This window comes from Triticum urartu, chromosome 3, assembly GCF_003073215.2.
Source record: "Triticum urartu cultivar G1812 chromosome 3, Tu2.1, whole genome shotgun sequence".
Classification (NCBI taxonomy): domain Eukaryota; kingdom Viridiplantae; phylum Streptophyta; class Magnoliopsida; order Poales; family Poaceae; genus Triticum; species Triticum urartu.
This window is the reverse complement of record NC_053024.1, coordinates 705,411,754-705,438,974: the sequence shown is the minus strand read 5'-3', so window position 1 is coordinate 705,438,974 and position 27,221 is coordinate 705,411,754. Positions and strand designations below refer to the sequence as shown.

Here is a 27,221-nt window from a genome sequence, read left to right as displayed (position 1 = left end):
ACATAATTATCAAATGCTGAACAATTTTTGGACAATTACCGAAACATGTGAACCAATTTTGAAATTTGAACACAAATCTAAAAACATGATTTAAAAAAACAGTGAAGAACAATTGGAAAATGTGAACATAATTTGAAATACCGAACATTTTTGAATTTCTGAACGAAAATTGAAAATGAGGACATTTTTTGAACTTTTGAACATATTTTAAAAATACAACCATTTTATCTATTCCAGAAGATTTATAAAAACACAAATATTTTTTAAAGTTGAGAACAAAATTTCAAAAGCGGCAATATATTTCGAAGTTTTGAACATATATTATGGAAAAGGAAAATAAATTCCGAAAATTTATGATTTTTTATGAAAACCTAAATAATTATTTTAAAAGAAAAAAGAAAGCACGAATAACTTTAAAAAACACAGAACATTTTTTGGAAAATAGATTTTTTAAACCTGCACAAAATCTGAATATTTTATCAAAAAAATGTGAATTTTGAAAAAAATAACATTTTTTGAAATTCTGAATAGTCTCTGAATTTTAAACATCTATTAAAAATGGAACAAACATCGAAATTCTGAACATTTTTGAAAGCACGAACAAATTGTGAGAAATTTTTGAAAAAGGATTTTATTTGATATTCTGAAAATTTTCTGAAAAATTGTAGAAAAATGTTGTACCACAACATGCCAAACAATTTTTTTCATAACTGGAGCAATTTTAAGGTTTAGTTTTTTTAATTTCTGACAATAGTTTGAACTCACAATAATTTTTAAATTGGAACATTTTTTGAAATTTTCAAACATTTTTCTAAAATGTGAAAAACAATTGAAGATAGAAAAAATAAACTTTTAAAAAGAAAACAGATACAAAAAAGAAACAGCAAAAAGGAAAAAAGAAAGAAGAAGAAGAAGAAGAAGAAGAAGAAGAAGAAGAAAACAAAAAGAAAGAAAAAGGAAAACCAGTAAAAGAAAATAAACTGGTTCAGGGAACCTTCTAGAAGGTAACCCGATGACGCTATACGCGAACTGCATATGCAAATTGGCTGGCCTATCGTGTCGCTCGGTCGGTTCGCCTGTGCGAAGCGCCGGCAGTTTGACGCAGCGTGCCTCAAATAGGGATTTCCTAAAATCATGGCATGCTCTGTTGTTGTTCAACTTTTTTTCTGTCACACGATAGGAAACATGTTGGGCCAGCCCCTGTGCGTCGAGCTCCTAGATCACGCAAAATACGTCATATACGAGGTCCCATGACTATGTCGCGCTTTTAGTGAAAAGGAAGCTTATGTTGCCTCAAGGAGGTCGGCTCATTAGGGAGCTGCTGGTTTGGTTTGTTCGCTTGTGTTGTTCCTTTGCACAATTCATTTCTTCTTCTTTTTTTGCTTGTGTTTTCTTTAAATATTAAAGTATTATAAATGTATATGTTATAAAATAGGCTTTACTTAATTGTTAAAAGTTCATTCAACATTCTTTATTCACATAACATATTTTTTCGTGTAATTTGTCAAAAATGTTCATACCATTCAAGAAAATATTCATCACATTTTTATAATATTCACACATTTCTAAATACTTTGATGATATTTAAAAAATAAGTTCATATAATTTTAAAAATTGTTTTTGTAATTATGGAAAATTTATTTGTGTCACTAAAAAATGCTCAAGGTATTTAGAACAAATGTCCATAACACTTAAAAATGTTGGCATGTTTTTTCTAAAAAAGTACATGCATTTATGAAAAGGTTCAACATGTGTTTAAAGATTGATCATAGTGTATTTAAAAAAATATTCGTAACAGTTAAATATTGTTTGAACATGTAAACAAATCATGACATTTATGAAAAATGTCCAATATGTGTTTAATGCTGTTGATCGTGCATTTAAAATAAATTAAATGGCCATTTGAAAAATGTTCAAAAAGTATTAAAAAACGTTCAACATGTTTTCAAAAAAGGCGAAATATATTTTTGAAAATAGAAAAAAAATAAGAAGAACAAAAATAAAAAAGAATGGAAAAGAAGAAGAACCAAAAAGATAAAGATAAAAATAAATAAAATAAAATCCAATAGAGAAATTAAACAAGAAAAAGAAGAAAAACGGGCCAAATGCTTTGTAAAACTGATGAAATGTTCCCAAAACCATTCCCTGGAAGGTTCGATAACCACAAGTTATTAGACCGACCGATAGTGAGAACGCTGGTGGCGAGCGCGATTTTCGTCCCACAATAAGCGAGATTTAGCTTTTGAGTGATACTTAGGCCCATATTAGCATGGAAACCAGATCATGGTAACAACATCACATCCTTTCCTCCAGAAAAAAGGCTGAGACAAATTAGGCTAGTAAGGACTTCATCTGGCAATGGAAGAGCTTAATTGGACACTAAAAGAACCTATAAACTAGTTGTTCTCGTCTCTCTCTTTTTGTCAAAATGGAGGGAGCTCCCCTAGTTTTTTTTCCTCGTTTGAACTGGCATGACACTGTAATTCGTAAAGAAGTGATTACGTCCTCTGTTTCCCTCCCGCTTTCTAGTCCGCTATCGATGTCGTCGACCCCTCCCACCCATCAATGCCACTCCCACCTATTCAGCTTCTCCAACTATGACTCCTCCCTTGATCAAATTTGACCACTTCCCCTTCTCCCCACCTCCCTTTGACATTCTTCTCTACCTTCTTACCGACATAGTAATGTACGCATTCCTCCTCCACAACCTAATTGATCATGTCGTTGTCCTTGAGCTCGCCCTCACCAGGCGGGGGTGTCAATGCTTGAAAGCTGCTAAAATGAGTTTGTGGGGGCATGCAAGGCACATACCAATAATGAGGCTGCCTGCTAGTTGCTTTTTTTCTCCGTCAATATATAGTCACTCACAGGTGCACAACCCACACTGGAAGGGTTTAGGTACGAGCCTTTGGAGGATGGTTCTATAGTAGTGATAGGACAATATATCTTAGGATGCAACTTAAGCAGCATGGGTTAATGTTCTGTGCAACATATATACACACCCCACTGCCTCCCACTCCCCGTGCGTAGACTTTGATATCTGAAGATGGAATATTGACATTTATTTAAAGAGAATTAAATTAAGGTGGATAACCTTTGTATGCACACATACTGGTTGCACTTATTAGTAAATAGGTGCCACATTTGAGAGCAAATGCCCAAAAAATGTGTTGTAGCAGTTAACAATTATATATGGGAAGATCAACATATATGGATATCCTTGGTTCATGATGGATATAAATGCAAAGGGAGCCCTAGATTTCATGGAAATACATTTGAGAGTTTTGAAATTCTTTTTACCAAGATTATTTTTGCAAATATATGGATTGGAAACTTGAAAATCATATGCGTACATTGTACCGACATGTATTAGTATTTTTGGTCATTATGTGCATACCACAGTAAAAATTTATGTTTTTAAACCCGTATCAATGTCCAAAACATCACTATTTAGTGAAATCGAGGGAGAACATGCCCCATGAGAGCAAATTAAAACATTCTTGCTAGTAAAGCTAGTGTGGCACTCTCCCTGTTCTAAAAAAACAAGGCCCTAAACTTTTTTCCTATCTCCTCCAAAAACGAAGCTCATGGTCATTTGGAGCAATTACAAGCCGAATTGAGTGGGTGGCCACTTATATGATAGCTGGGCTTGGAATGTCATTTGTATGCATGAACAACACACATGCCCTATTTTGGGAGTCGGACGGAGCTACACATAAGATTACAAATATAAAATACAAAATTATGCTTCAACTAACCTAAATGCATGATTCCAGTTATGCAAGATGTCTGTCCACTAGCAAGTAAGCCAGCTAGCAAATTCCATTTTCCATCAAAATTCTCTCTCTCTCAGCCTTGTCTTGTCTCAATTCAAACCCTTTATGTTGTGATCATGTTTATAAAACCAAACCATTTAAAGTTTGATTAGCATTATAAATAAATCCTTTTAAGTTCTTGATCAAATTAAAAACAATTGGACATAAGACAAGACAAGTGGCCTTGCATACATGGATGAAGCGAGTCCTTCGTTGGACGTAAAAAAACATTGGTATAAAATGCATAACAACACAAGTGTGGCCCTAATCATATTGTTCTAACTATATATCCAAAACAACATAACTTTATTTAAAAGATACGTCAATACTAAATATGTAAACTGAATATAGTGACATGAATCGTTACGGCCATTATTTCCTAGCAAAATAATAAAACAATACGGCCATTATTGAGGTGCTGGTCACATGCATTTGTATCTTTAGGGGACACCATTTCATTATAGTATCAGTTTAAAGCCACACCGCATACATGCATGTAGATCAAATCATGTCATATAAATATGTAGTGCCTTCTCGAAACCAGTATATATTCAAAAACATTCCTGTCAATTGTGTGCCTGCATAGGCTAGCTGTACGTTAGCTATGATAATATATTGTTGCTAGCTAGGAGCTGGGAGACCGCAGGGAAGACCTAGGCTTATATCATATAATAAAAATATCTGTGCTCGCAGAAAGAAGAGAACAAATCACCTTGTGTCTTATTACCTCTTTAGCTGTCGTCTTATCAGACATTCAGACACATACGCAAAAGAATGTACATATACAATGTACTACATGCATGCACCTGAACATCTTGATCTTGCTATTTTTTTTTCTCTCGAAGGGAATGGGGTATGCATGGATCTAGTCAAACGCATGCACGCAGTCAAAAAAAATTAACCTGGCTGCTGGCTCGCTACAGCAGCAAATCAGAGGCCAGAACAGTGGCCGTATACATACATATGTAGGCTTTGCACGAAGACGCTAAAGAGACACACAAATGGAAAGTGAATGGTTGCGAGGCCAGGAAAGAATAGATCAGAGGCAGGGCCATCATACATGCAAGGAGCCATCATAGGGGGAGATCCATGTTGATGCAGCAGCATCACAACATTACTGATCGACACATGTATAGGTGGTGACTTTATGCGTGAGGCCACACAGTGACATTACACAATGTTGCACTCATGCAAGACAAGGGATACATTTGTCCACAGCCTCGCTGTGTGCCCAATGCAAGCCCCACTACAACTATTTTGTCCGTGGGATGGGGCAGTGCGTGAGGCCAGCCCAAGCACTATTGGGCCATAAAGACAGATAGATAGGCCATTGTTGCATGGAAAGCGTTGCATGCACTAGAGAGAGAAAGAGAGACAATCAATACCATGCAATAGTCATGCACTATAGATCCATGAGAGAGAGAAAGATGGTGTGTGAGAGGAGGGGGGACAGCCCTTCCCCTCACTAGGATATGGCCTCCGGCTTATAGTTAAGACTCAAGATTTGCCATTGTTTCAAAGCTAGATACCTGTATACAATCTCTCTCTCTCTCTCTCTCTCTCTCTCTCTCTCTCATCCTACACCCTGCCTACACCCAGCCAAGAGACACCAATAGATAAAAGGCAAGGTAAATTTGTAGAGAGAGAAAAGGAGCGGAACCCACACCTCTGAGGAAACCAACACCAAGGTCAACAAAAGAAGTGGAGAAAAAGGTGAAGTAAAAATGAAGAGTGATTTTCCTTTTTGCACTCATCTCCCTTCCCCCCCTCTGCCCATTTGCATAGGTTGTAGTAACATGGAAGCCGGCCTAATTTGCAATAAGAACAAAATGGGAGGGGTTGTGGGGTTAAAGCATTGACCAGCATCGATCGCTTCCATCATTCATAAGCTCAAGTTAGATTCCCGTTGTCTCCCCTCTTCATGCCAACCCCCACATGCTTGTGTGCCCCTCCCTCTCCCTCTCATTGCGCTCAAATAATCTCAAAATCTTCTCAGCCTCAAATAACTCCCAAAGAGAAAATTATCACTACATGTTTTTCTTTTTTCAAGAACAGTACTTCTATCAGTTGAGATAGCAAAAGGTATGTAGATAAGTAGTACATATACATGATGACCTCTATTAAATGCACTCTGCTACAAGTAAAATAAGTTCTTTAAGTTAATTGGCAGAAAATATGAATTTTGGCCAAATAAATTCCAGTAAGGAAAAATAAAAACAAGTGCTGCCACGGCGCTAAATAGGGAGTACATACACTAAGATATTATACGTGATAAGTAATACTCCCTCTGTTCACAAATGTAAAATTGACAATTTACCAAAACATCTTACATTTGTGTACAGCGGGAGTACTAGCGCATATAGGAAGACAACATAGTAAATAATATAGCTCAATCGACCTTGTGTGATTTCAAAAGGATCATTTGAGCAGAAAAAAGTAGTAAGACATGATATGAAATCAAGTACCAATCGACCTTTCTTGTCCATGTTTCAGTGCATCAAAGAACATGACCCACCAACACCAACACACATGCACAAAACAGAAACAGTTTTCATTTTTTTTAAACATCACCTGTCAAACTTCTCAAAAGAACACCACCAATTAAGAAAAAAAAGGAAATTAATGTAGACCCTAACGAACACATATCAACTCACCAGGAAATTAACTATTGAAATTCAACATCCATGCATGCATGATCTCTCTACAAAAGACGCTACTTAATCAACAGTCCAAAAGGATCATCTGATCTGATCATGCATTCTCATCACTGACCTCCTGTGATAATATGGATATAAATAGAGCATATGATTAATTAGTTCTAAGCCTTACAAGGAGATAGTAGAGCAGCCAGCCATGTCTCATGGGAAGCCATGCGGGGAGAACAACGAAGAGGGGCCTCCTTGCCCTGATCTGCTCCCGCCGTCGTCGCCACCGCCGTCGCCATGGTTCATCACGTCCATCCCTAGGTTGAGATACACCATCCTGTTGTCCAAGCTCAGGTTCATGCTCGTGCTCGCGCCACCGCTGCTGCTGTACACGCCACCGCCGCCCGCGCCTGGATGGTGGTCGCTGTACATGGGCACCGGCGCATTGCCAGCCGCGTCCTCCCTGGACATGACCATGGCCGCCGACTGCACGAGCTCGAGGCACAGTCGGAGCTTGTTTGGCTCGATGTGGGTGAGCCCCGGCACGGCGCCCTTGAAGAGGAAGTCGGAGGTGAGCGTACGGAGGATGTCGAGCGGCGTGACCCCGTCGACGGTGCGCACGTTGGGGTCGGCGTGGTGGTCGAGGAGCACGGCCACCATGTCCGGGCAGACCATCTCGGCCGCGACGTGCAGCGGCGTCTTCCCGGCGGGCCCAGCCGGGTGGTTGACGTCAGCGGCGCCCAGCTCCAGCAACGCCTTGACCACTTCCCGGCTACAGTTCTCGACGGCGTAGTGCAGCGCGAGTGCCTCGTCGAGGTTGAGCCCCTCCCCCATGACCATGAGCTTGACGAGCTCGACGTCGGAGGAGTCGAGCGCGCGGCGCATCCGGCGGATCTTGTTGTGGTCGTCGAGCTCGGCCGCGGAGGCCTCGATGACGGAGCCCTGGTGGTGGTGCTGCTGGTGCTGCTGGTGGTGGGCGAGGAAGGGGGAGCGGCGGGACATGGAGGACTTGAGGCGCAGGTCATCGATCTTGGCGACGACGTCGAGGGGGAGGTGCTTGGCGAGCACCTCCGGCGGGAGGCCGGACTTGGCGACGAGGTGGGAGCAGGTGTTCCAGAGCTGGTGCAGGTCCTGCTTGCGCGACGCCATGAGCACCTTCATCACGTCCTCGATGGACGCCTTCTCCACCATGCCCGCCAGCTGCTTCTGCAAAACCACAAAGCCATCACCGTCGCAAAAAGCTCAATACTTTTTCCACATCCATCATATGTACACTCACAAGTTGCAAAAGCTCACAGCTCACAGGTATGGTATGGAGAGACCGAGAGAGCGGTGGTGAGCAAGCTAACAAGAGACGATATAAAGGAAGAGATCTCTACCCATATATGAGATGTGTGCATAGTGGATTGTCCCTGTGCATAAAATATAAGGAGGAGGAACAGAAGGGTGCAACAGTATGTATGTATAGCAGCATCATGGCGCTGATTGAAGACAGGATTAAAGGGATTGGCGAAAAAAGTTTTGGAAAAAGGGAAATTAACCCTCTCACAAAGAAAAGAAAACCCTAGCGCAAAATCGCAAATCAGGAGCAAAAACAAAGCAAGAAAGTGTGTGCCTTTCCGAGTGCTGCCGAATCGCCCGCTACTTGCAGCCGTGGTGTGCTGCTCGTGCTGCAACAGTGGCGGCCATGGTGGCATGAGAAGGAGGAACAGTGGCGAAAAGGAAAGGAGAAATTTACCATTAACGAACCCTAGCTAGCAACAAGAGCTGAAAGCAAGGGGGGTGGATGGATGGGTGACGGAAAGACGGATGGATGGACGGATAAAGAGAGAGCAGGAAAGAAAGCGGCAGGCAGGCAGCCAGCAGGAGGAGGAAGAAAGCGCGCACGTACGTATGCATATGCATATACGGACGCACGCGTGCGTGCGCTGCCTGCAGACGACACGACGGGTCGACGGCGACGACGACGACGACGTCGACGATACCGCTACCACACTCGAGTAGCTTCATTTAAAAAGGTACGGCCAGAGATCAAATCAATGCTGCTGCAGAGATCAGAATGCTCGCCGATCCCAACATAACCGACCCCCATCTTGATCCCCACAATCGATCGATCCCCGGCTCCAGGAGTGAGAGATTATTAGCTTCTTGATTCTTGTTCATGGGGAAAAGAGGGTCGAGGAGCAAGAATTGGGAATTGGGGATTAATTAGGGAGAGTATGTAATTGATTACCTGGGTGAGGACGGCGAGCTCCTCGACGCCGAAGGAGCGGGCGACGGCGAGGGTGTCGAGGGCCAAGTCGACGGCGGCAGCGCAGTGGGTGTGCCAGCAGCCGCGCTCGCCGCACCCGGGCCTCGGCTCCCCCTTCTGCGGCACCAGCGACACCTGCCCGCTGTACAGGAACTGGAGCAGCAGCAGGAACACCTCGTAGCTTACCGAGTTGACCGGTATCACGGCGCCGGGCGCCATCGCCGCTGCGGAGGCCGAGCCGGAACCGGAGCCTCCGGCGCCGCGCGGGGAAGAGGCGGATGCACCGGAGGGGGAACGCGGGCTGAGGTGGTCCATGAGCACCGCGCCGGGGGAGCCGGCAGCGGCTGCGGCGGCGGCCTGGTCCGCGGCGGCGCCGCAGAAGAACTTGCGGAAGAAGAGGCTGCGCGCGGCGAGGATGCAGCGGTGCGCGTGCACCAGGCGGCCCTCCACGCTGAAGGTCACGTCGCTGAAGGCCTGGCCGTTGATGAGCAGGTTGAGGTAGTCCATGGACAGCGACTTGAGGGTGTCGTCCATGGCCGCCCGCCGCGCCGCACCAGCTGCTTGCTAATCCGCCGCCTCCTCCTCCTCCTCCTCTATGAGTCAATTCGGAGAGGGAGAGGAGGAAGAAGAAGCTCGATGAATCAGCTCGAGAGCTGCGGCTGGAGCTTGAAGAAGAGGAGTGGTGGAAGAAGCCGTTGGCGTTGCTGGCTGCTTTGCTCTTCTGCTCCTGCTGCCGGCTGCTGCTGCTGCTGCTGCTGCTGCGCTTGTTGTTGCCCTCCAATCTTGTGCTGCATCGCCCGATCTCTTTTGATCTTCTCTTCTGTCTGCAGTGACCACTTCTTCTCTCCCCTCTTCACTTCTGTCTCTCTCTCTCTCCCTTTCTCCCCAGTTATTGCCCCCTTTATTTATGCAGTATTTTTTGAAGGGCGCTCGTGCTGGTGCCTCTCTCTCTCTAGCACACACCCATTCTCTCTCTCTCTCTAAAGGTTATATAGGGGCTTGAGATTTTTTTGGCCCTGTATTGGGGGAGCTAGGTAGGAGGGAGGGCAATATGGGTGGCTGGCTGGGGACATGAATAATTGGTGGGATTAAAATGGGAGGGTGGAAATTAACCGTACATATATGCCAAACAGAGCATGTATGTGTCCACACTTCAGGGGCCCGGAATAATTTGGACAGAAAGAGGGTGAGCCCTCCCTCCAATTGGGGTGGGGTGGGGAAAATTAAGTGTGCCATGCTTTGACTGATGCAAGTCATAAATCATGTGTGATTGAAGTGTCTGCTTGCCTTGTAGGAGAGTAGAGCAAGATTAAAGACGATGCAGGGCTTCCTTTATACTTCCTCAATTCCTTTATATAAGATGTATTTATTTTTTGAGAAAATTCCAGAATGTAAGATGCATTTCTTCTAATTCCGCATAATTTCCTTGTTAGCCCTCCAGAAAAGGGAAAGTATCTCACTCCCGATTGTCTGTATCTTTTTTTGTAGCAAAAGAAGAAAGTATCTCTCTGTCGATTGCATGTATCTCTTACTTTCTTGGACTAACTGATTTACTTGTCAGTAACCGACAAATTTGTCAAGGGTAATTTCGTCCTAACTCATCTACAATTATGTGCCTTGGTCATCGTGCTGAAAATAATACACCTTACATAAATGAATGGAGGGGGCATAAATTAAAAGAAGAATGTATGGCTACAATGCCGTGTTACACCATCCCATGACATGCTAATATTGTAAATACCAAATTATACCCTTCATAGAGCCATGGCAACTTCCATTTCTACAATTGAAAAAAGTTAAGGGATGTGAGTGCAGAATTTTCAGAAAGACATATTTTATAGCTATTGAATTTGTCAGAGTTGCTAATTCTATTTACTCCATCAATTTAACTTTGAGATCCCTGCAAGATTTTGCATTTTTTTGAATTATTACATTACCTGAATGTATATTTTTAATCTGTGTGAGCACATTGGTAAAATCAGATGAGAATTAGTTAATTCTTTGTCGATTGAGATAATGTTGTATATTTTCTACTACCTAGATGAAAAATATATTTAAACACGGTAACTGATTCTTGTTTTGCAATAACAATTTTGTAAAGTTAATAAGAGTTAGTTTATTCTTAGTTGTGGGGGACATAGATGCTCTCTATATTAATTCAGAGTCCCCCCCCTTACCCGACCCCTAGGCCTAATTAACCTAGCTTATCGTTATGCCACTTGTGGACAACCGTCGTCTCCATGATAACCCTAACTCTATTGAGCAATTGGTCCAACAATTGTATATCATAGAAAGGAATATTTGCTGATGATATCATTTTTCCAGTTGTTACCAAGATAGTAGTAGGTGATACGACCCTATAACAATATCAACATTTTACATCCATTAAATTTACACAGAGCACCATTTATCCTTCGCCTTTCGTTCCAAACTAGCTTATTTTTATGCCACACATGGACATGAGATAGCCTAAACCTGATCATACCCAAGGCCAGGATAGGTTTTTGACCGGGCTTGACAAAGCGCAAAGTGAAAACGCCAAGCCCGAGCCGTGCCCACCCCAAACCATGTGGAAAATGCACTTTTCTAGTCAATATAGTAGTTTTCAGGGTATTTAAATACATTACTCTACTTATTTTCAATTAAAATAATTATTTTAACCTCATTTGGATATTTTCGGGCTGGGCTTCGGGCGGAAGAGCTAATCCCATCTATGGCCCGGATGTTGGGCTTCTGGGCTTTGGTCGTCGGGCCGGGCTGCCCATGCGCAGGTCTACTATAACCTCCTACACCTCCTCGTCTTTCCAACTTCCAAGCCAGCTTGAACGTGTATCATAACCCTAGCTCCACTGAGCAATTATCACCGATTGTTAGCTCATCAGGAAAAAAAAATTGTGTATCATTTCCTTTCTCCGGTGGTCAACAAATCAGTAGTAGTAGGTGATACATCACAATTTTAGTGTATCAACACATTTTGCAGCTATTAAATCAATACAATCATAGAAAATTAGAGATGTGGATAAAGTCAGAATATACAAGTGTCAAAAAATATGACAAACGCAGTGACACGCTGCCAAAATTGATTTGGTGATAATTGCGTCCCACCTTCCGAAAGAAGAAAAGAATGAAAGACCGCAGAAGAGCCTGCGGGTAATGTGCTAACGTATAGGCCAGAGATGCTGCACCTTCCAGGCAAATGACGTGAAAGAAGAGAGCATGCATCCGTTGGAGATGCGTGTGCATGTATACTTTTGTTTGTATATATACGTATACAGCTCTCCATGATCATTCCTTCTGCTGACTAACCTTGATCATAAGATTCCTACCATGTTTTGTTAATCGGCCAAATCACAGGAGACCATTATTAAGTGATGATTAGAGAGTGAATAAAGTACTATAGGAACAGATCTTTGTTAATTACTTTTGTGTTTTATAAGTGTCTTCATTAGTTCCAAATTATTCTTTGTGTTACCTAGTTGACTTCGTAGTTCTTTCTTTTTCCATTATTATATCCTGTGCATACTTTCTATGTGATTGGATAGGTTAAGCTCTTATGGATAATCACGCCTGCAGCTTTACAGCGTATATTCTTTTGTTGCTATGTAGTGCTTGGTCTAGTTACTTTACTGGGCAAAACGGGAGCATGTTAGGAAAAGGTCACATGCATGCATGGTGAAAAGTACATTAATAATAGTAGTATGCCATATTATATAGCTTCGGAAATTAACTTGTGGATGAGCTTGATAGCGTGCTCTGGGCTATAGTTAGTTGCCAATTAATTAAATAATTATGCACCCGTGGACATATGCCTTGGGCACTCATGCATCAACCTCGCAATCCAATGATTGCCCCTAAAATTGAGTAAACAAATTGAATCGTGATACAAGTGTGGGTGGAACAAACAACGTTTGCTATGATCAGCTTTTTGTGAATGAATAATTATATTGTAGCTTCTTGCTTGTTGGAAAGAAAAAACATTCTTTGGATGTCTTTTGGGATCTTGGTAAAATATTTATATTGTTATCTCTTGGCGTGACTTCGCTGCCAAATGATTCTTGTGGAAGTACTTCTTCTTACCTGTTAATTGAATAAGCACTAACAATCTTATGATAGTGTGTCGTACAAAGATCTCCATTATGAAATGTCAAGTGGATATATAATTTAGATCAGAAAAGACAGAGCTTTATTGGTCTTTCCTTTGAAGCTGACAGCTTCCCATAGGTAGGATATACTACTTGGGTGTCATTTTAGCTTGCAAGTGGACCCGAGAGTGCTTCGCCCTGCTAGGGCGTCTTGCGTGGCCACACATCATCGCCGCCACAAGCGCCCCCTCATGCCATCACCTCCTCGCCGTCGCCGGTCGGAGCCGCTCGGCGAATCCCCGGCCGGCCGATGGCGACGGCGGGCCATCTCCCATCTTGTGTCTTTTAAAAAAAGGATGATGACCTCCGGCTTCTGCATTTGTGAGATGCATGCGATCATTTTATTGATTATTCTTGAAGGTCTTACAAAGTAGAACAACAATATGCCTAAATTCGTCATCTTGTCAAAATCTGCAGCTACTCCTATCTAAATGATGAAGGGGTGCAAGCTAGGCCACATACCCAGACCTCTCATCTAAGCCTAACATCTAAAGCCGGAGGCCCCGACCGAGCCATCTGCCGGGTCCGGGGCTCAAACGGTCCGACGCACTCACATGTGTCATCGCCGCCATGTTCCACAGGTCCATCTTCATAGCAGATTGAGGTGACAACCTTGGCAGGTCCTCCGCCATCGACGCCACCACGATGCCAAACGACGACCTCCACCTACGCGAGCCTTGGCAGGTCCCCCGCCATTGACGCCACCACGACGCCAGCCGACGACCTCCACCTACGCGAGTCCATCTCCAAGCAACGGACATAAATCCATGCTAGGATAGGGCCGCACCACCGCCGCCGCCCACCACCCACAAGCGCCACCCAACCCCAAAGTTCCCAAAGTGGCACCTTCAAGAAGGCAACGATGCCGTGAGCACTGCCGCCCAACAAAGTTAGGGCTTTTGCCCGGGAGACCTAGGGGAAGGTGAAGTGAGGAGATCAGTCCATACCGACGCCTCCAAGGAGGGGAACGGCGCCCTCAGGCATCGCCGTCGGCGCGGCCAGTCATGGCCGGCCAGGAATTTCGCCCGAACTAGATCCCCGCCACCAGCAGTGCCTCCCGTACAGAACCGGCGATCAAGAGGAAGCGCGGCCCGACCAGGCTGGCCCGCACGCCGAATAGGGGAGTAGGGGAGGCGCCAGATCGCACGCATCGACCGCCGCAGAAGCCGCTGCCGGCCGCCAACGACCACTGGATCCCGCTGCCTGCGCAGCCGGGACACCTGATCCACCACCCGCATGGCTGCTAGCCGGTTGTGCCTTGCCAATGGAACCGTCACTCCAGATCCGGGGTTCCCCACGCAGAAGTAGGGCAACCGAGGCCCTGCGGCCACTATCCTTGGCGCCTCGGGCTTGCCTGGCGGCTGCCTCGGGCGGCGATGAGGAAGAGAAGAGGAGGGGGGCGGGGGGGGGGGGGGGGGGGGGGGGGGGGGGGGGGGGGGGGGGGGGGGGGGGGGGGGGGGGGGGGGGGGGGGGGGGGGGGGGAGTGAGGAGGATGGGTGACTAGGGTGAGGAGGAGGGGCGACTAGGGCATCTCCCAGCTCGTGTAGCGTCATCGAAGTCCCTGGAAGGTGATCAACTCCTCGCGTCCTCCCTCGTGGCCAGTGGCGCCCAAGAGAGATACGAACATCTGGTTGCAGATCTCTGACTACCACTTGCTTGGCGCCTCCTGCAATGAGTCTCTGGATTCAGATTCTCCGACTGCTTTCTTGATTGGAATTTGGCGAAAACTCGGCCAGATCTGCAGGTGCGGTACTGTTCGTGGCCTGATACGGTACTTTGGAGTGTCCGGCCAGCCGGCAGTCGTGCGGGCTCGGCCGAAGCTGCGCGCGGATGCTCAGGTGCAACAAGGTGGCAGTCAGCAGTGAGGTGCTCCATCGCTAGTGTTGGCCCATGTGATGATCACTCTGCCCTTCGACGACAGTGTCATAGCGAATTGCGATGGCCACCGAAAGATCTTTATGGGGATACTCTCTCCAGATCCAGTGGTTACCTTCGTTGGTGAGATGCAACCTATGAACGGCGGCTTGACGCAAAGGGCATAGTTGTGCAACTATGGCAGTCGGGTTTCTAACCTAGCAAATGTAGTTGCTATGATCGTGGAAAAGTGACGGCGATAACACATGATTGATTTCGGTGGTGGTGCTTTCAAGTACCCATCTTGAACTCTGGGGGTGAAAACCTAGGTCTGCCAGTGTTGGTTATACCTCGCAATCACGATGTTTTTATGTCGTTACCTTGTCGAAGACATTTATCGGATATGCTTGGATTGTTTCTTTAGGGTGAAAACCTAGACTCTGACCTCTTTGGTCGTTGGATCCGGTGACGGTGGTGCTCGGGCGTCATTCCCTTCATGAAGGGTTGCTCCCTTCATGAAGGGTTGCTGTTGAAGAACATGGTTGTCCTTGTGGTGTTATAAGATGATTGGTGTGGATATGGTCATCTTTGCAGTTTGTCGATCGTGGATTTGATTGCTTTAGAGATTTTTTTTCCATTTTTCTTGCTTAGGCATAGCTTTGGTCTTATATGACTTTGCTATTTTGCCGGCGGTTTTTGCGTGTGTGCGCTGGTGTTGGCTGTGTGCATCCTACCTATGCAGAGGCATGTGTACTCGTTGTGGTTGTATCCACATGATGCTTCATTTTGAGTAATAAAATCCACCCTTTATTAAAAAGTGGACCCAAGAGAAATTTAATCACACACTCGGGGCTGGTGTTCCCCTTTGAACAATGGAGTCAAAATCACATACATAAAGCACACACAAGGTTGTTACTTTTGGATAAGAGTGCTAAGTGACCTCTTAAATAGAAGATACCACTACCGGGAAAGGCCTTATAGGTGAACTCAATAGAGTGGCGGGCGGGTCGAGGCACCCACCACAGCTAGTTAGGAGAAGCAGAAGTGGAGGGTAACAAAACGGGACCACCAGAGCTACGGGCACACCAGTGACGGGCGAAATACGTCACCTGCCACAAAAAAGCGGTGCTGAGAGTGGCTATGTTATGAGTGTTTGCTGTGGCGAGTGCCACTGTGCACCCACCACCATTGTTACAGGTAGTAGTGGCAGGCAGATACTAATTGTCGCACCCGCCACACATAGGTTAGCGGTAGACTGTCCAAATTCAACTCAAAGATTGCCGCCCGCACCCCAAATTAGCAGTCTCGGGTAATCTGGCGCGCCTGTCGCAGGTGATGAGCACTATCTGCACGCGCGCACCCTCCCCCTCTCCTAGCCCACTCCCACCCTCACTCTCACTATCTCCCCCATCTCGCTCTCTTCGCCGCCCTCGCCCTCCACCGTGGCGCTGCTCATGTCGTCGTCGTCATTCGCTCCCGCCAACGCCGTCCGTCACCGCCGCCGTCCTTGCCCTCCACTGCGTCGCCCTTGCCCTCGATCCTCCGTCCCTGTCACCCTCGCCCTCGCCCTTGATTCATCGCCCCGTCAGCCTCCACTCCGGCAGGTATAAGGTCGTCGTCCCCACCTCTCTTTTTGGCCGTCCTCATCGCCACCCGCAGCAGCGACCGACACACACACGCACAGCCGCAGTAGTAGCCACGTTCGACTAGGGTTAGGGTTAGGGGTTTGATATTAGTTGTAGTTTTAATTTTTAATTTGTAGGTATAGTTGTAGTTTCTAGCTAGTTTTAGTGTGATTGTTGTAGATTGTATACGTTGTATAGTTTTTAATGCACACATTAAAACAAATTGTAGTTGTAATTTTATATTTCTAGTTGTAGTTATAGCAATCAAAACAAGCCGTATATATGAACTCAATAGCCGTATAGTTGTAGTTTATAGTTCTCTACATGGATACTCCCTCCGTCCGAAAAAGCTTGTCCCAAGTTTGTCTCTCAAATGAATGTATTTAGCACTAACTTGGTGCTAGATACATTCATTTGAAGGAGAAGCTTTTCCGGACGGAGGGAGTAAATACTATAAGCACTAAAGTTTTGGCGAGGCGTTAATTTATTTCTGTTTCACCAAATTTCTAGCACTTAATGTATCCATTTTTACGAAGAGGTCATGCCAAATTTCTTTGTTATTTTTTATTCATATTGTGCTGTATTAGGTGTCTTCATTTCTTTATAGGGATTCATACTATAAGCGCTAAAATTTTGGGGAAACGTTGATTTATTTCTGTTTCGCCATATTTCTAGCTCTTAATGTGTCCATTTTTATGCAGTGGTCATGCCAAATTTCCTTATTTATTTTTTATTCATATTGTGTTGTGGCAGATGTCTTTATTTCTTTACAGGGATTTGTACTATAAGCGCTAAAGTTTTGGCGAAACATTGATTTATTTCCGTTTCACCAAATTTCTAGCTCTTAAGGTGTCCATTTTTATGCTGAGGTCATGCCAATTTTTTGTTTGTTTTTAATTCATATTGTGTTGTTGAATATTTCTTCAGTTCTTTCGCCAAATTTATTTTTCTGCATGTTTACTCATTTTTTCCCAAAATGGCGGACAACAGCACATACCTTGGTATTTTCCAGAGGCCCTAGGGGAAGTGGAGTGCCCAAATCCAAAACCCCGTCACTGGCAAGAAAAAATGGCACGACATGTTCGACTTAGCCGAGGACGCGACGCGCGCTTATGATGCCATGGTGCTCGAGTACCATTGGTGAAGGGCTCAGCTCAACTTTCCTCCGGATGCTTGGTGCACAAGTGAGATAGCGCCTCCTAACATGAGGATAATCTCCAAGGTCGAGAAGCAGGAGCACTTCAAGGCCAAGGCACTCATCAGGGCCCTTGAACGTCAGAGCACCGATCCCTTGGTGGAACGGAATCTTCGGGAGGATCCGCATCTGTCGCCATTAGTGAGGCGTTGCTGATGACCGCACGCAACCAGAAGGATGCCGAGCATGACCTGATAGTCTGGGATGATCTTGCCGAGGAATCTGACAAGGATGACGATAACGACTTTGGCTCTGACGTTGACTTAGATTAGGAGTTGATCTCTCCACCGTGCCTAGTCTATACCTCCGTGCTTCAGATGTTTGAACCTTTAATGTAGTACTTATGAAACTTGCTATGGCGTACTATATATGTCCGTGACTTCGTGATAAACCTGCTTATTATATAGTCGTACTGCCTAGTTGGTGTGGTGTTGGTAATCTGTGATCATACCTCGTTGTGATGACATTTTTTCCTACCAATTTTTTATGCCGCTTCTCAATATTCTTTCATGACATAGCACCAATGATAACAGTGTTTAACTTTTTGAAGGAGATGATCATGGTGCTTAAGGCCTGCAATGTCTCCAAAAATCCCTGTAGGGATAGTTTATCCCATGCAGTAGAATTCGGTCTCCTCTTGGGGGATGGATTCGAAAAAATTGTGGTAACAATGTTCATCATTCAATTCTAACCAGTTACCAAATTCTTGTACTGTGCATACCATTAACTATTAACTACATCATTCTTAATTGTTACATAGTGTATCCCATGGAACTTAAGGGTCCAATTCAATAATTTAAACAGTGACAGTTTCAAGTTTTAGGATGGTCAAGGGCAATCGTACAAAATTTTCATTTGTAAACAAAAGGATAAAACCATCATAGGAGGCGATGGATGGAACAAGTACATTTCAAATAATAAGCTCACCGCGGGAGACTGCATAGGCTTTTACTTGAAGAAAGCGGTCAACGAGTCAAGGATTAAGTATTTCTCTGACCAAGATGATGAGCTTGATGAAGATGATGCTGAGGATTCCCAAGGTGATGACGATGATGATGAGATAGCTAGGGGCATGAGGATGAGAAAGATGATGAGGGTACCAGAGATGATGATGATGATGATGATCCATACAATTATGCAATTTTCTTTCAAAAAGTGGAAGAGCTTAATGAGGATGAGAACGCCATCGCGATCCTACCATCAAGTGTGCACAACTTGGGGAGGCCATTTGTGCATCGTTTTACCAAGACCAACATCGTGAAACACACCATGGTATGTTTTGTATATTTTCTCTCTTTTTTGTTCAAAAGACTATATGGCAAGATGTCTGACATTGCGTGCTCTATTTTGCTTTTAATCACGGGTGAGGGAGTCCTGGATTAGGGGGTCTCCGGACAGCCGGACTATATCCTTTGGCCGGACTGTTGGACTATGAAGACACAAGATTGAAGACTTCGTCCCGTGTCCGGATGGGACTCTACTTGGCGTGGAAGGCAAGCTAGGCAATACGGATATGTATATCTCCTCCTTTGTAACCGACCTTGTGTAACCGTAGCCCCCTCCGGTGTTTATATAAACCGGAGGGTTTTAGCCCGTAGGACAACATACAATCATACCATAGGCTAGCTTCTAGGGTTTAGCCTCTCCGATCTCGTGGTAGATCAACTCTTGTACTACTCATATTATCAAGAATAATCAAGAAGGACGTAGGGTTTTACCTCCATCAAGAGGGCCCGAACCTGGGTAAAACATCATGTCCCCTGCCTCCTGTTACCATCCGCCTTAGATGCACAGTTCAGGACCCCCTACCCGAGATCCGCCGGTTTTGACACCGACATTGGTGCTTTCATTGAGAGTTCCTCTGTGCCGTCACCGTAAGGAAAGATGCCTCGTCTCGTTGTTAAGAACAAGATCACCGCCGGGGGAGCCCTGGCTGTCGGCCAAACTCTCCGGCTAGGCAGTTTCATCATGACCACCCGTTCGGCTGCTGCCCCGACGATGACTTCTCGGGTCATCGAAAATGGCCTCCACGTCGGCTCGGAATTCGCCGAGCAGATGGATCCAATGGAGCTCTATTCTCTAAACGAGCTCTTGGATCGCATCGCCGCCTTGGGAGTCGCTACGGACTATGATCGGATTGGGCTTAAACCCGATCAAAGGGAGATTAACTCTCCATCGGTCACCCATCATGTTGCGGTGGTGGAGGAACAATGCGGCGATTCTTCTTCTATCTTGAGGACTAACTATGTCCGGATTCCTGAGCTCTCCGAGCCGGATACCTGTTTACGGCAGGACATCACCCAAGCCCTGAACCCAGAGTCAGGCAGTGGGCCAGACTTATCGGGCAACATCCCGGAACCCGAAATTCCAAGATTGGAAACACCTCGGCCCCTGGGTCTCAGATTGGGTAGGGGTTCGGACCCAATTCCACCCACCCACCCAGACATAAATGATCTTTCCCACATCAGGCAAGAGCCCCATGAAAAAGTACATCATTATTGGGCCAGATTCCTCCTTGTGATGAACAAGGTTAAGGACTGTCACGAGGAAGACGCAGTCTCATTTTTCTGCAGTAATTGTGATGCAAACGTCGACAAAAACTCGATGACGCGAATAATTTTCCCCAATCTTTCACGGTACACTGATCTCAATTGTAATCTTTCCTTATCTAACTGCACAAATAATCAACCAGCAAAACAGCAATGAACAATGTAGAAACTAGGTTTACTATATGCAAACCTAATTAAACAACACGAGCACCCTGATCGGAAGCGCGTGGACGATCGTAGACGATCGGCCGAAAAATTTAGTAGCACAAGCTACCAACCTTCTCGCCAAGGAAACACAGAACCAGATCGATTCCTCAACTTGTCTCACACACAGTCATGGCCGCCGCCGCTGTAATATGGCGTTTCTTCTGATTTAACTCAATGTAAAAAAACCTATCCCTTGATACACAGCCGGATCGCCTTATATGTCGTGCACGCAGGCACAAGGCTGCACCAACCTGGACTCCTATTACGACTTGAAAACTAATTGGACACAAAATCTAGTTAGACACGTACTGATACATGCACGTATCGTATACTAGTGACCATGGAAAAAAAACTCTCTCCTATCTTAACTAACTAATCAGTATTAAGCTAATACAAAATCCGGCAACGTTGATCACAAGATTCCAAAATAGTACTACTTTCCTTGTGTTGATCACGTACGACTCAAAGGACTCAAATTGTTCATCAGGCTTTTGCATGGAGTCCTGAACTTCGGCTCAACTTCATCCGTTGGTGCAACTTGAACGGGAATTTCTCCAACAAAAGTACATGCCACCTTGTTGCCATGATGAAACTTGCTCATGTGATGAACTGTCTGATTGATGTCATGAACAACAACAAATTTCTTTCTCTTCTGACGCAAAGCAGGCACTATATATTTCTCCTTTCTTCCCTGTTCAGCCTTCAAAATATCCGTTGTTATCGTAGTAGATACGGACGCATCATCCTCCCTCCCTTGAAGGGAAACCGTCCTTGGTTTCAGCGTATGCCTTCTAGGTTTTTTCTTAAACACTTCGATGGTACACTTTATATCTTTTGCATCTTTCGGAAGAATAGCATAGAACTCACCTTTATGCATAAAAGTGTACCTATTTGTTCTCCCATGATGAAGAGCGTTAATATCATGTTGCCACGGACGCCCCAAAATAAGATGACAGACATGTAGTGGCATAACGTCGCATTCTACTTTGTCAACATAGCCATCAACAGAAAAAGGAACCTTCACCCTGTGAGTTACCTTTACTTTGCCCACATCATTGATCCACTTCATATAATATGGTTTTGGGTGCTCCCATGTTGGCAAAGAAAGAGACTCCACCACATCCTTGCTAATCATGTTGCTAGCACTCCCGCCATCAATTATCAGTTTGCACACTTCTCCCTTGATGGTACATGCAGTTTGAAAAATACTCCGTCGTTGTCCTGGTTCAAGAATGACCTTGTCATCTCGCTGGACCTTATGTGCTAGCAAACTCTCCACATCAGGATCATCTTGGGGATAGCATAGTATGGTATCACCATGACCTCCTTCGATTTCATCCTCTAACTTAGGCATCTCATCTTCAGATTCTGAAATATATTCTGCATCAACAAGTAGAACCCTTCGTTGATTGGAACATTCATGCTTCATGTGTCCACGTCCTCCACACTTGTGGCAAATAATATTACGATGATGAGATGAAGACGCATTAGATGAAACCTGAGAAACCTCCTTTGGCGCAGCCGCCACTCTGCTCTGTTCAATGCCTCCCGACTTATAAGAAGGAGTCGGTTTAGCACTAAACCCACCATCAATAGGAGAAGAACCGCGTCGCCCACCGTTGTAAGTTGGACGAGTCTCTAAAGCTTGCTTCTCCAATACCCAACGTTCAGCACGCTCTGCTTGATGAAGCAACTCATGAATATCATTATATTGCATTAAATCAACACGGTCGCGAATCTTTTCTTCTAACCCCTCAAAGAAACGTACCATGGTCGCCTCCGCAGACTCACGCACAGCTGTACGGATCATCAAAACTTGCATCTCCTTATAGTACTCATCAACTGATTTCGTACCTTGCACTAGACGACGCAGTCTACTATGAAGCTGGTGAGTGTAGTAAGCAGGCACAAAACGTTCCCTCATGATTCGCTTCATGTCAGCCCATGTTGCTGGTCGCTCATTAGTACGGTTCTTATTATCCCACCATACAAGAGCATACTCTGTAAATTCCATAGATGCAACACGAACCTTCTTCTCTTCGGAGTAGTTGTGACCGTCAAAAATCTGATTTACGCGCATCTCCCACTCCAAATATTTCTCCGGGTCAGCACAACGTCCCGAGAATTCAGGTATGGTTATCTTGATTCGACCCAAACCATCATCCTCGTGGGCACCATTGCCGCCATAGTCACGGCGCTGCCCAGCATGGCGGTGAGCCCCAGCATCATGCCGTGGTCGGTGAGGTAAGCCTCCACGGGCATCAGAATCCTCAGAAAAATCACCATCATCGTCATTGTCGCGGTCACGACGTCGTCGTGGTGAGCGGGACTGTCGGGGTGCCACATGTCTCGCCTGAAGGCGCTGAACCGCAATGGTGAGCCGATTAAGACTCGCAGTCACCACCTGTAGACTATCAGTGCGTTGTCGGTCGCTGGCAGTCAAACGCTCGTTCAACCTGTCCTCGACGCCAACAATATTTGCAGACAACTCCTCAACCCTTGTCCCAAGCTTCTTGTTCGCTCCCTTGATCGACATCAGATGGATACGTAAATCATCACTTATATTCAAATCCTCCGGAAGTTCATCGCCCTCCTCATGATCAGATTTCTCATGCTGCGAGTTCACCATCTTTCAAACAATTGAAATCAAATAGCCGAGAAAAAAAATTGTACCGTGATCAACCTTGCTCTGAATACCACTTGATGCAAACGTCGACAAAAACTCGATGACGCGAATAATTTTCCCCAATCTTTCACGGTACACTGATCTCAATTGTAATCTTTCCTTATCTAACTGCACAAATAATCAACCAGCAAAACAGCAATGAACAATGTAGAAACTAGGTTTACTATATGCAAACCTAATTAAACAACACGAGCACCCTGATCGGAAGCGCGTGGACGATCGTAGACGATCGGCCGAAAAATTTAGTAGCACAAGCTACCAACCTTCTCGCCAAGGAAACACAGAACCAGATCGATTCCTCAACTTGTCTCACACACAGTCATGGCCGCCGCCGCTGTAATATGGCGTTTCTTCTGATTTAACTCAATGTAAAAAAAACCTATCCCTCGATACACAGCCGGATCGCCTTATATGTAGTGCACGCAGGCACAAGGCTGCACCAACCTGGACTCCTATTACGACTTGAAAACTAATTGGACACAAAATCTAGTTAGACACGTACTGATACATGCACGTATCGTATACTAGTGACCATGGAAAAAAAACTCTCTCCTATCTTAACTAACTAATCAGTATTAAGCTAATACAAAATCCAGCAACGTTGATCACAAGATTCCAAAATAGTACTACTTTCCTTGTGTTGATCACGTACGACTCAAAGGACTCAAATTGTTCATCAGGCTTTTGCATGGAGTCCTGAACTTCGGCTCAACTTCATCCGTTGGTGCAACTTGAACGGGAATTTCTCCAACAAAAGTACATGCCACCTTGTTGCCATGATGACTTGCTCACGTGATGAACTGTCTGATTGATGTCATGAACAACAACAAATTTCTTTCTCTTCTGACGCAAAGCAAGCACTATATATTTCTCCTTTCTTCCCTGTTCAGCCTTCAAAATATCCGTTGTTATCGTAGTAGATACGGACGCATCAAATTGCACGGACAAGGGAATCCTTAACGCCTTGAGTCACCGTGACATATCACGCTTCGCTGACTTGGCGTCCATAGTACGAAAGTACCGTGCGATGGAAATCACCTGGAAAACCGAAAAGAAATTTTGGGATAATCCGGCTCGGAATATACACCCAGTCCGAAGTAAAAGGGTGCACTATCATAAGACACCCGAGTTAGTTACAAAGAAACAAAAACCCTCTTCAGGGCATGGAACCGTATTGGAGGGATGGCTTAACGGACCCTGCAAAATTCATAGTACAGCGGATACCATACCAACACACAGCCTTAGAGCATGTTGGATACTCCGGCAGGTGGCCAAAAGTGGCGAGGATCTTCTCATCCCAAATACCACAGAGCACCATCTCATGGATAACAATACGGTACTAATAGTCTTTGAAACCTTCGCATCAAATAACAGGCGCAAGCGAACACTCCGCAGCCTTGCCGAAATCTGCCATGTGGCAGCAATAAATCCATGGAGTGACATGGCTATTACCTTCAATGCTAGTGACGAACCTAAATTCCAAACAGCCCGAGCACCAGCTGCACTGGTCCTCAGTACAATTGTGGACGGCTTTCGACTCACCATAGTACTCATGGACGGCGGCTGTGGATTGAACCTCATCTATGAGGAAACCCTTCAAAAAATGGAAATAGACTTGAATTGCATTGAGCAAAGCAGCACGACCTTCAGAGGAATCATCCCCAGTCGGGAAGCATGCTTGTCGGTGTCAAAACCGGCGGATCTCGGGTAGGGGGTCCCGAACTGTGCGTCTAAGGCGGATGGTAACAGGAGGCAGGGGACACGATATTTTACCTAGGTTCGGGCCCTCTTGATGGAGGTAAAACCCTACGTCCTGCTTGATTTATTCTTGATGGTATGGGTATTACAACAGTTGATCTACCATGAGATCGGAGAGGCTAAACCCTAGAAGCTAGCCTATGGTATGATTGTCTCTTGTCCTACGGACTAAAACCCTCTGGTTTATATAGACACCGGAGGGGGCTAGGGTTACACAAGGTCGGTTACAAAGGAGCAGATATACATATCCGTATTGCCTAGCTTGCCTTCCACGCCAAGTAGAGTCCCATCCGGACACGAGACGAAGTCTTCAATCTTGTATCTTCATAGTCCAACAGTCCGGCCAAAGGATATAGTCCGGCTGTCCAGAGACCCCTAATCCCGGACTCCCTCAGTAGCCCCTGAACCAGGCTTCAATGACGATGAGTCCGGCGCGCAGTGTTGTCTTCGGCATTGCAAGGCGGGTTCCTCCTCCGGATATACCACAGAAAAGTTCAAATAAAAGGATAGTGTCCGACCCTGCAAAACACGTTCCACATACCTCCGTAGAGAGAATAATACTTCCACAAATCTAATGTGCTGACACGTTTTGGCTATATGACATCATGCCATGGCTCGACGTTTTTTCGAACCATTTTTATTTAACTAGCCCCACACATAACGCGAGGCAGTTTCTTGACACGTCTTGTCAAAGCAGAGATCGTGTTCCCCTAATTACGGGATTCTCATCAATACGGTCATGGGTAACCGAACCGTGCCTAGGACTCCTAGATTTTAGGCAAGTCCCAAACGGCCACTAGGATGACGCTTGATATTCACCCTCTTTATAAAGGGACAAGGCTTTTACTTTTTTCCCTCCCGTGCTCAATCGAATCCTTCCCCTGCCTCGAGTTCTAACACCCAAAGCCTAGGTCAGGTGCTTCAGACCTTCAATCATGTCCGGATCTAGCCTTCAAGGCCGGTGGATGCCCTCCTCCGTTAGGAAGAGGATATCAAAAAGTTGAGGGAGGCCAGATACCTGACCGCCGAGGTTTCTCATCGGTTGCCTGCCCGAGGGCAGGTCATCCTTACTCCGGAACCCAACGAGAACGTTGTGTTCGTCTCCCACTTCCTCCGAGGTCTAGGCCTCACTCTGGATCCCTTCGTTAGGGGTTTGATTTTCTATTACGGGCTAGATTTCCACGATCTAGCCCCGGACTCCTTTCTCCACATCTCGGCATTTATTGTCGTATGTGAGGCCTTCCTCCGCATTACCCCTCACTTCGGCCTGTTGCTTAAGACCTTTGACATGAAGCCGAAGATGGTCGAGGGGCAGCATGTAGCGTGCGGAGGCGCATTAATAAGCAAGATTGTTGGAGCTCCATGGCCAAAGGGTTCCTTTCCAGAGGTGTCCGGATTATGGCAACGGGAGTGGTTTTACATCACAGCTCCCAGAAGTGCCAAGTGGGTGGCTGCCCCTGCTTTTCGCTCGGGCCCTCCACCACAACTGATGTCATGGATTAGCAGAAGGCTGAGCTGGGGTCCAGCCAAGGACGTGCCTATACTGCAGAGCCGCATTCAAGATCTCTTCGAAGGAGATTTCAGTCTAGTTATGGTGGTGCAAGTCATGCTGGTTCGTCGAGTCCAGCCTTGCAAACGCCGGCCCCTCCGCATGTGGGAGTTCAACCCAGAAGGACCGTGCACTATTTAGAATTTCCTCGGCCTGACGCACGAGGAGATGTATAAATCATTCTTCGGACCCCAAATAGAGTGTCCGGATACTACCGAGGACGTGGGCCTGAGCAACAACCGCACCGCTGACCAAGTAAGTAATCCTCTAGCCGAACACACCGTCTTTCATTTATCATGACGTCATTCCAAGACATCGCTCTTTGACTAGGACTGGCTAACAAAGGCGAAGATGATTCGGTGTTCGGCCCCCCCTCCTGAGGGTTTGGACAATCCGATACTGGAAAAGATGCTCGAGCTAGCGCCTTGCCCGGCGCCCTCAAAGGAAGATAAAGGGGGAATAATGAGGGCGAAAGCGGGCCCCCACCGCGACCAATTCCAACCGAGGGAATAAGCGCCTCCATGAAGGAGGATAACCAAGGGGAAGAATCTGACATTCTCTCGCTCCGGGGAAGGAAGAGGACTGCCTGTGAAGAGCCGGAAACCAAGGCTTCCAAACGAGACAAGAAGTCTCCACCAGAGGGTCCTGCCTCGGAGGGTGCTCCTGCCGCGCAAAGTCCGCGCGGGGATCAGCCCTCTAACGAGCCGTAAGTGATAAAAAATGCTTAATAGTAAAGATATTATACCTTACTTCCGAGGAAAATAACCGAAGCGTTTATATTGCAGTTCGGATCTTAGCCCTTCTCAACAGAGCTCGTCTTCAGGGGATCTTCTTCCGGAGATGATGGAGAGCGAAACGCCTCCCCCGGACTCCCCCGCTCAAGAAGCGGGTGACCTTGAGGTGTCGTCACAGAGGGCCTCCATGGGTCCGGTGATGCCAGAAGAT

At 45.6% G+C, this 27,221-nt stretch overlaps 1 protein-coding gene across 1 annotated transcript; it reads right to left on the bottom strand.

Moving 5' to 3' along the window:
• Positions 1 to 6,460: 6,460 nt before the first annotated feature.
• LOC125546058 (BTB/POZ domain and ankyrin repeat-containing protein NPR5-like) lies at positions 6,461 to 9,679 on the bottom strand. Its single transcript, XM_048710180.1, has 2 exons — positions 8,694 to 9,679; positions 6,461 to 7,666 (listed from the first exon to the last, which is right to left on the bottom strand). Exons 1-2 carry the CDS (start codon positions 9,243 to 9,245, stop codon positions 6,674 to 6,676), a joined length of 1,545 nt encoding a protein of 514 aa, XP_048566137.1. The 5' UTR covers positions 9,246 to 9,679; the 3' UTR covers positions 6,461 to 6,673.
• Between the last annotated feature and the right edge of the window lie 17,542 nt (positions 9,680 to 27,221).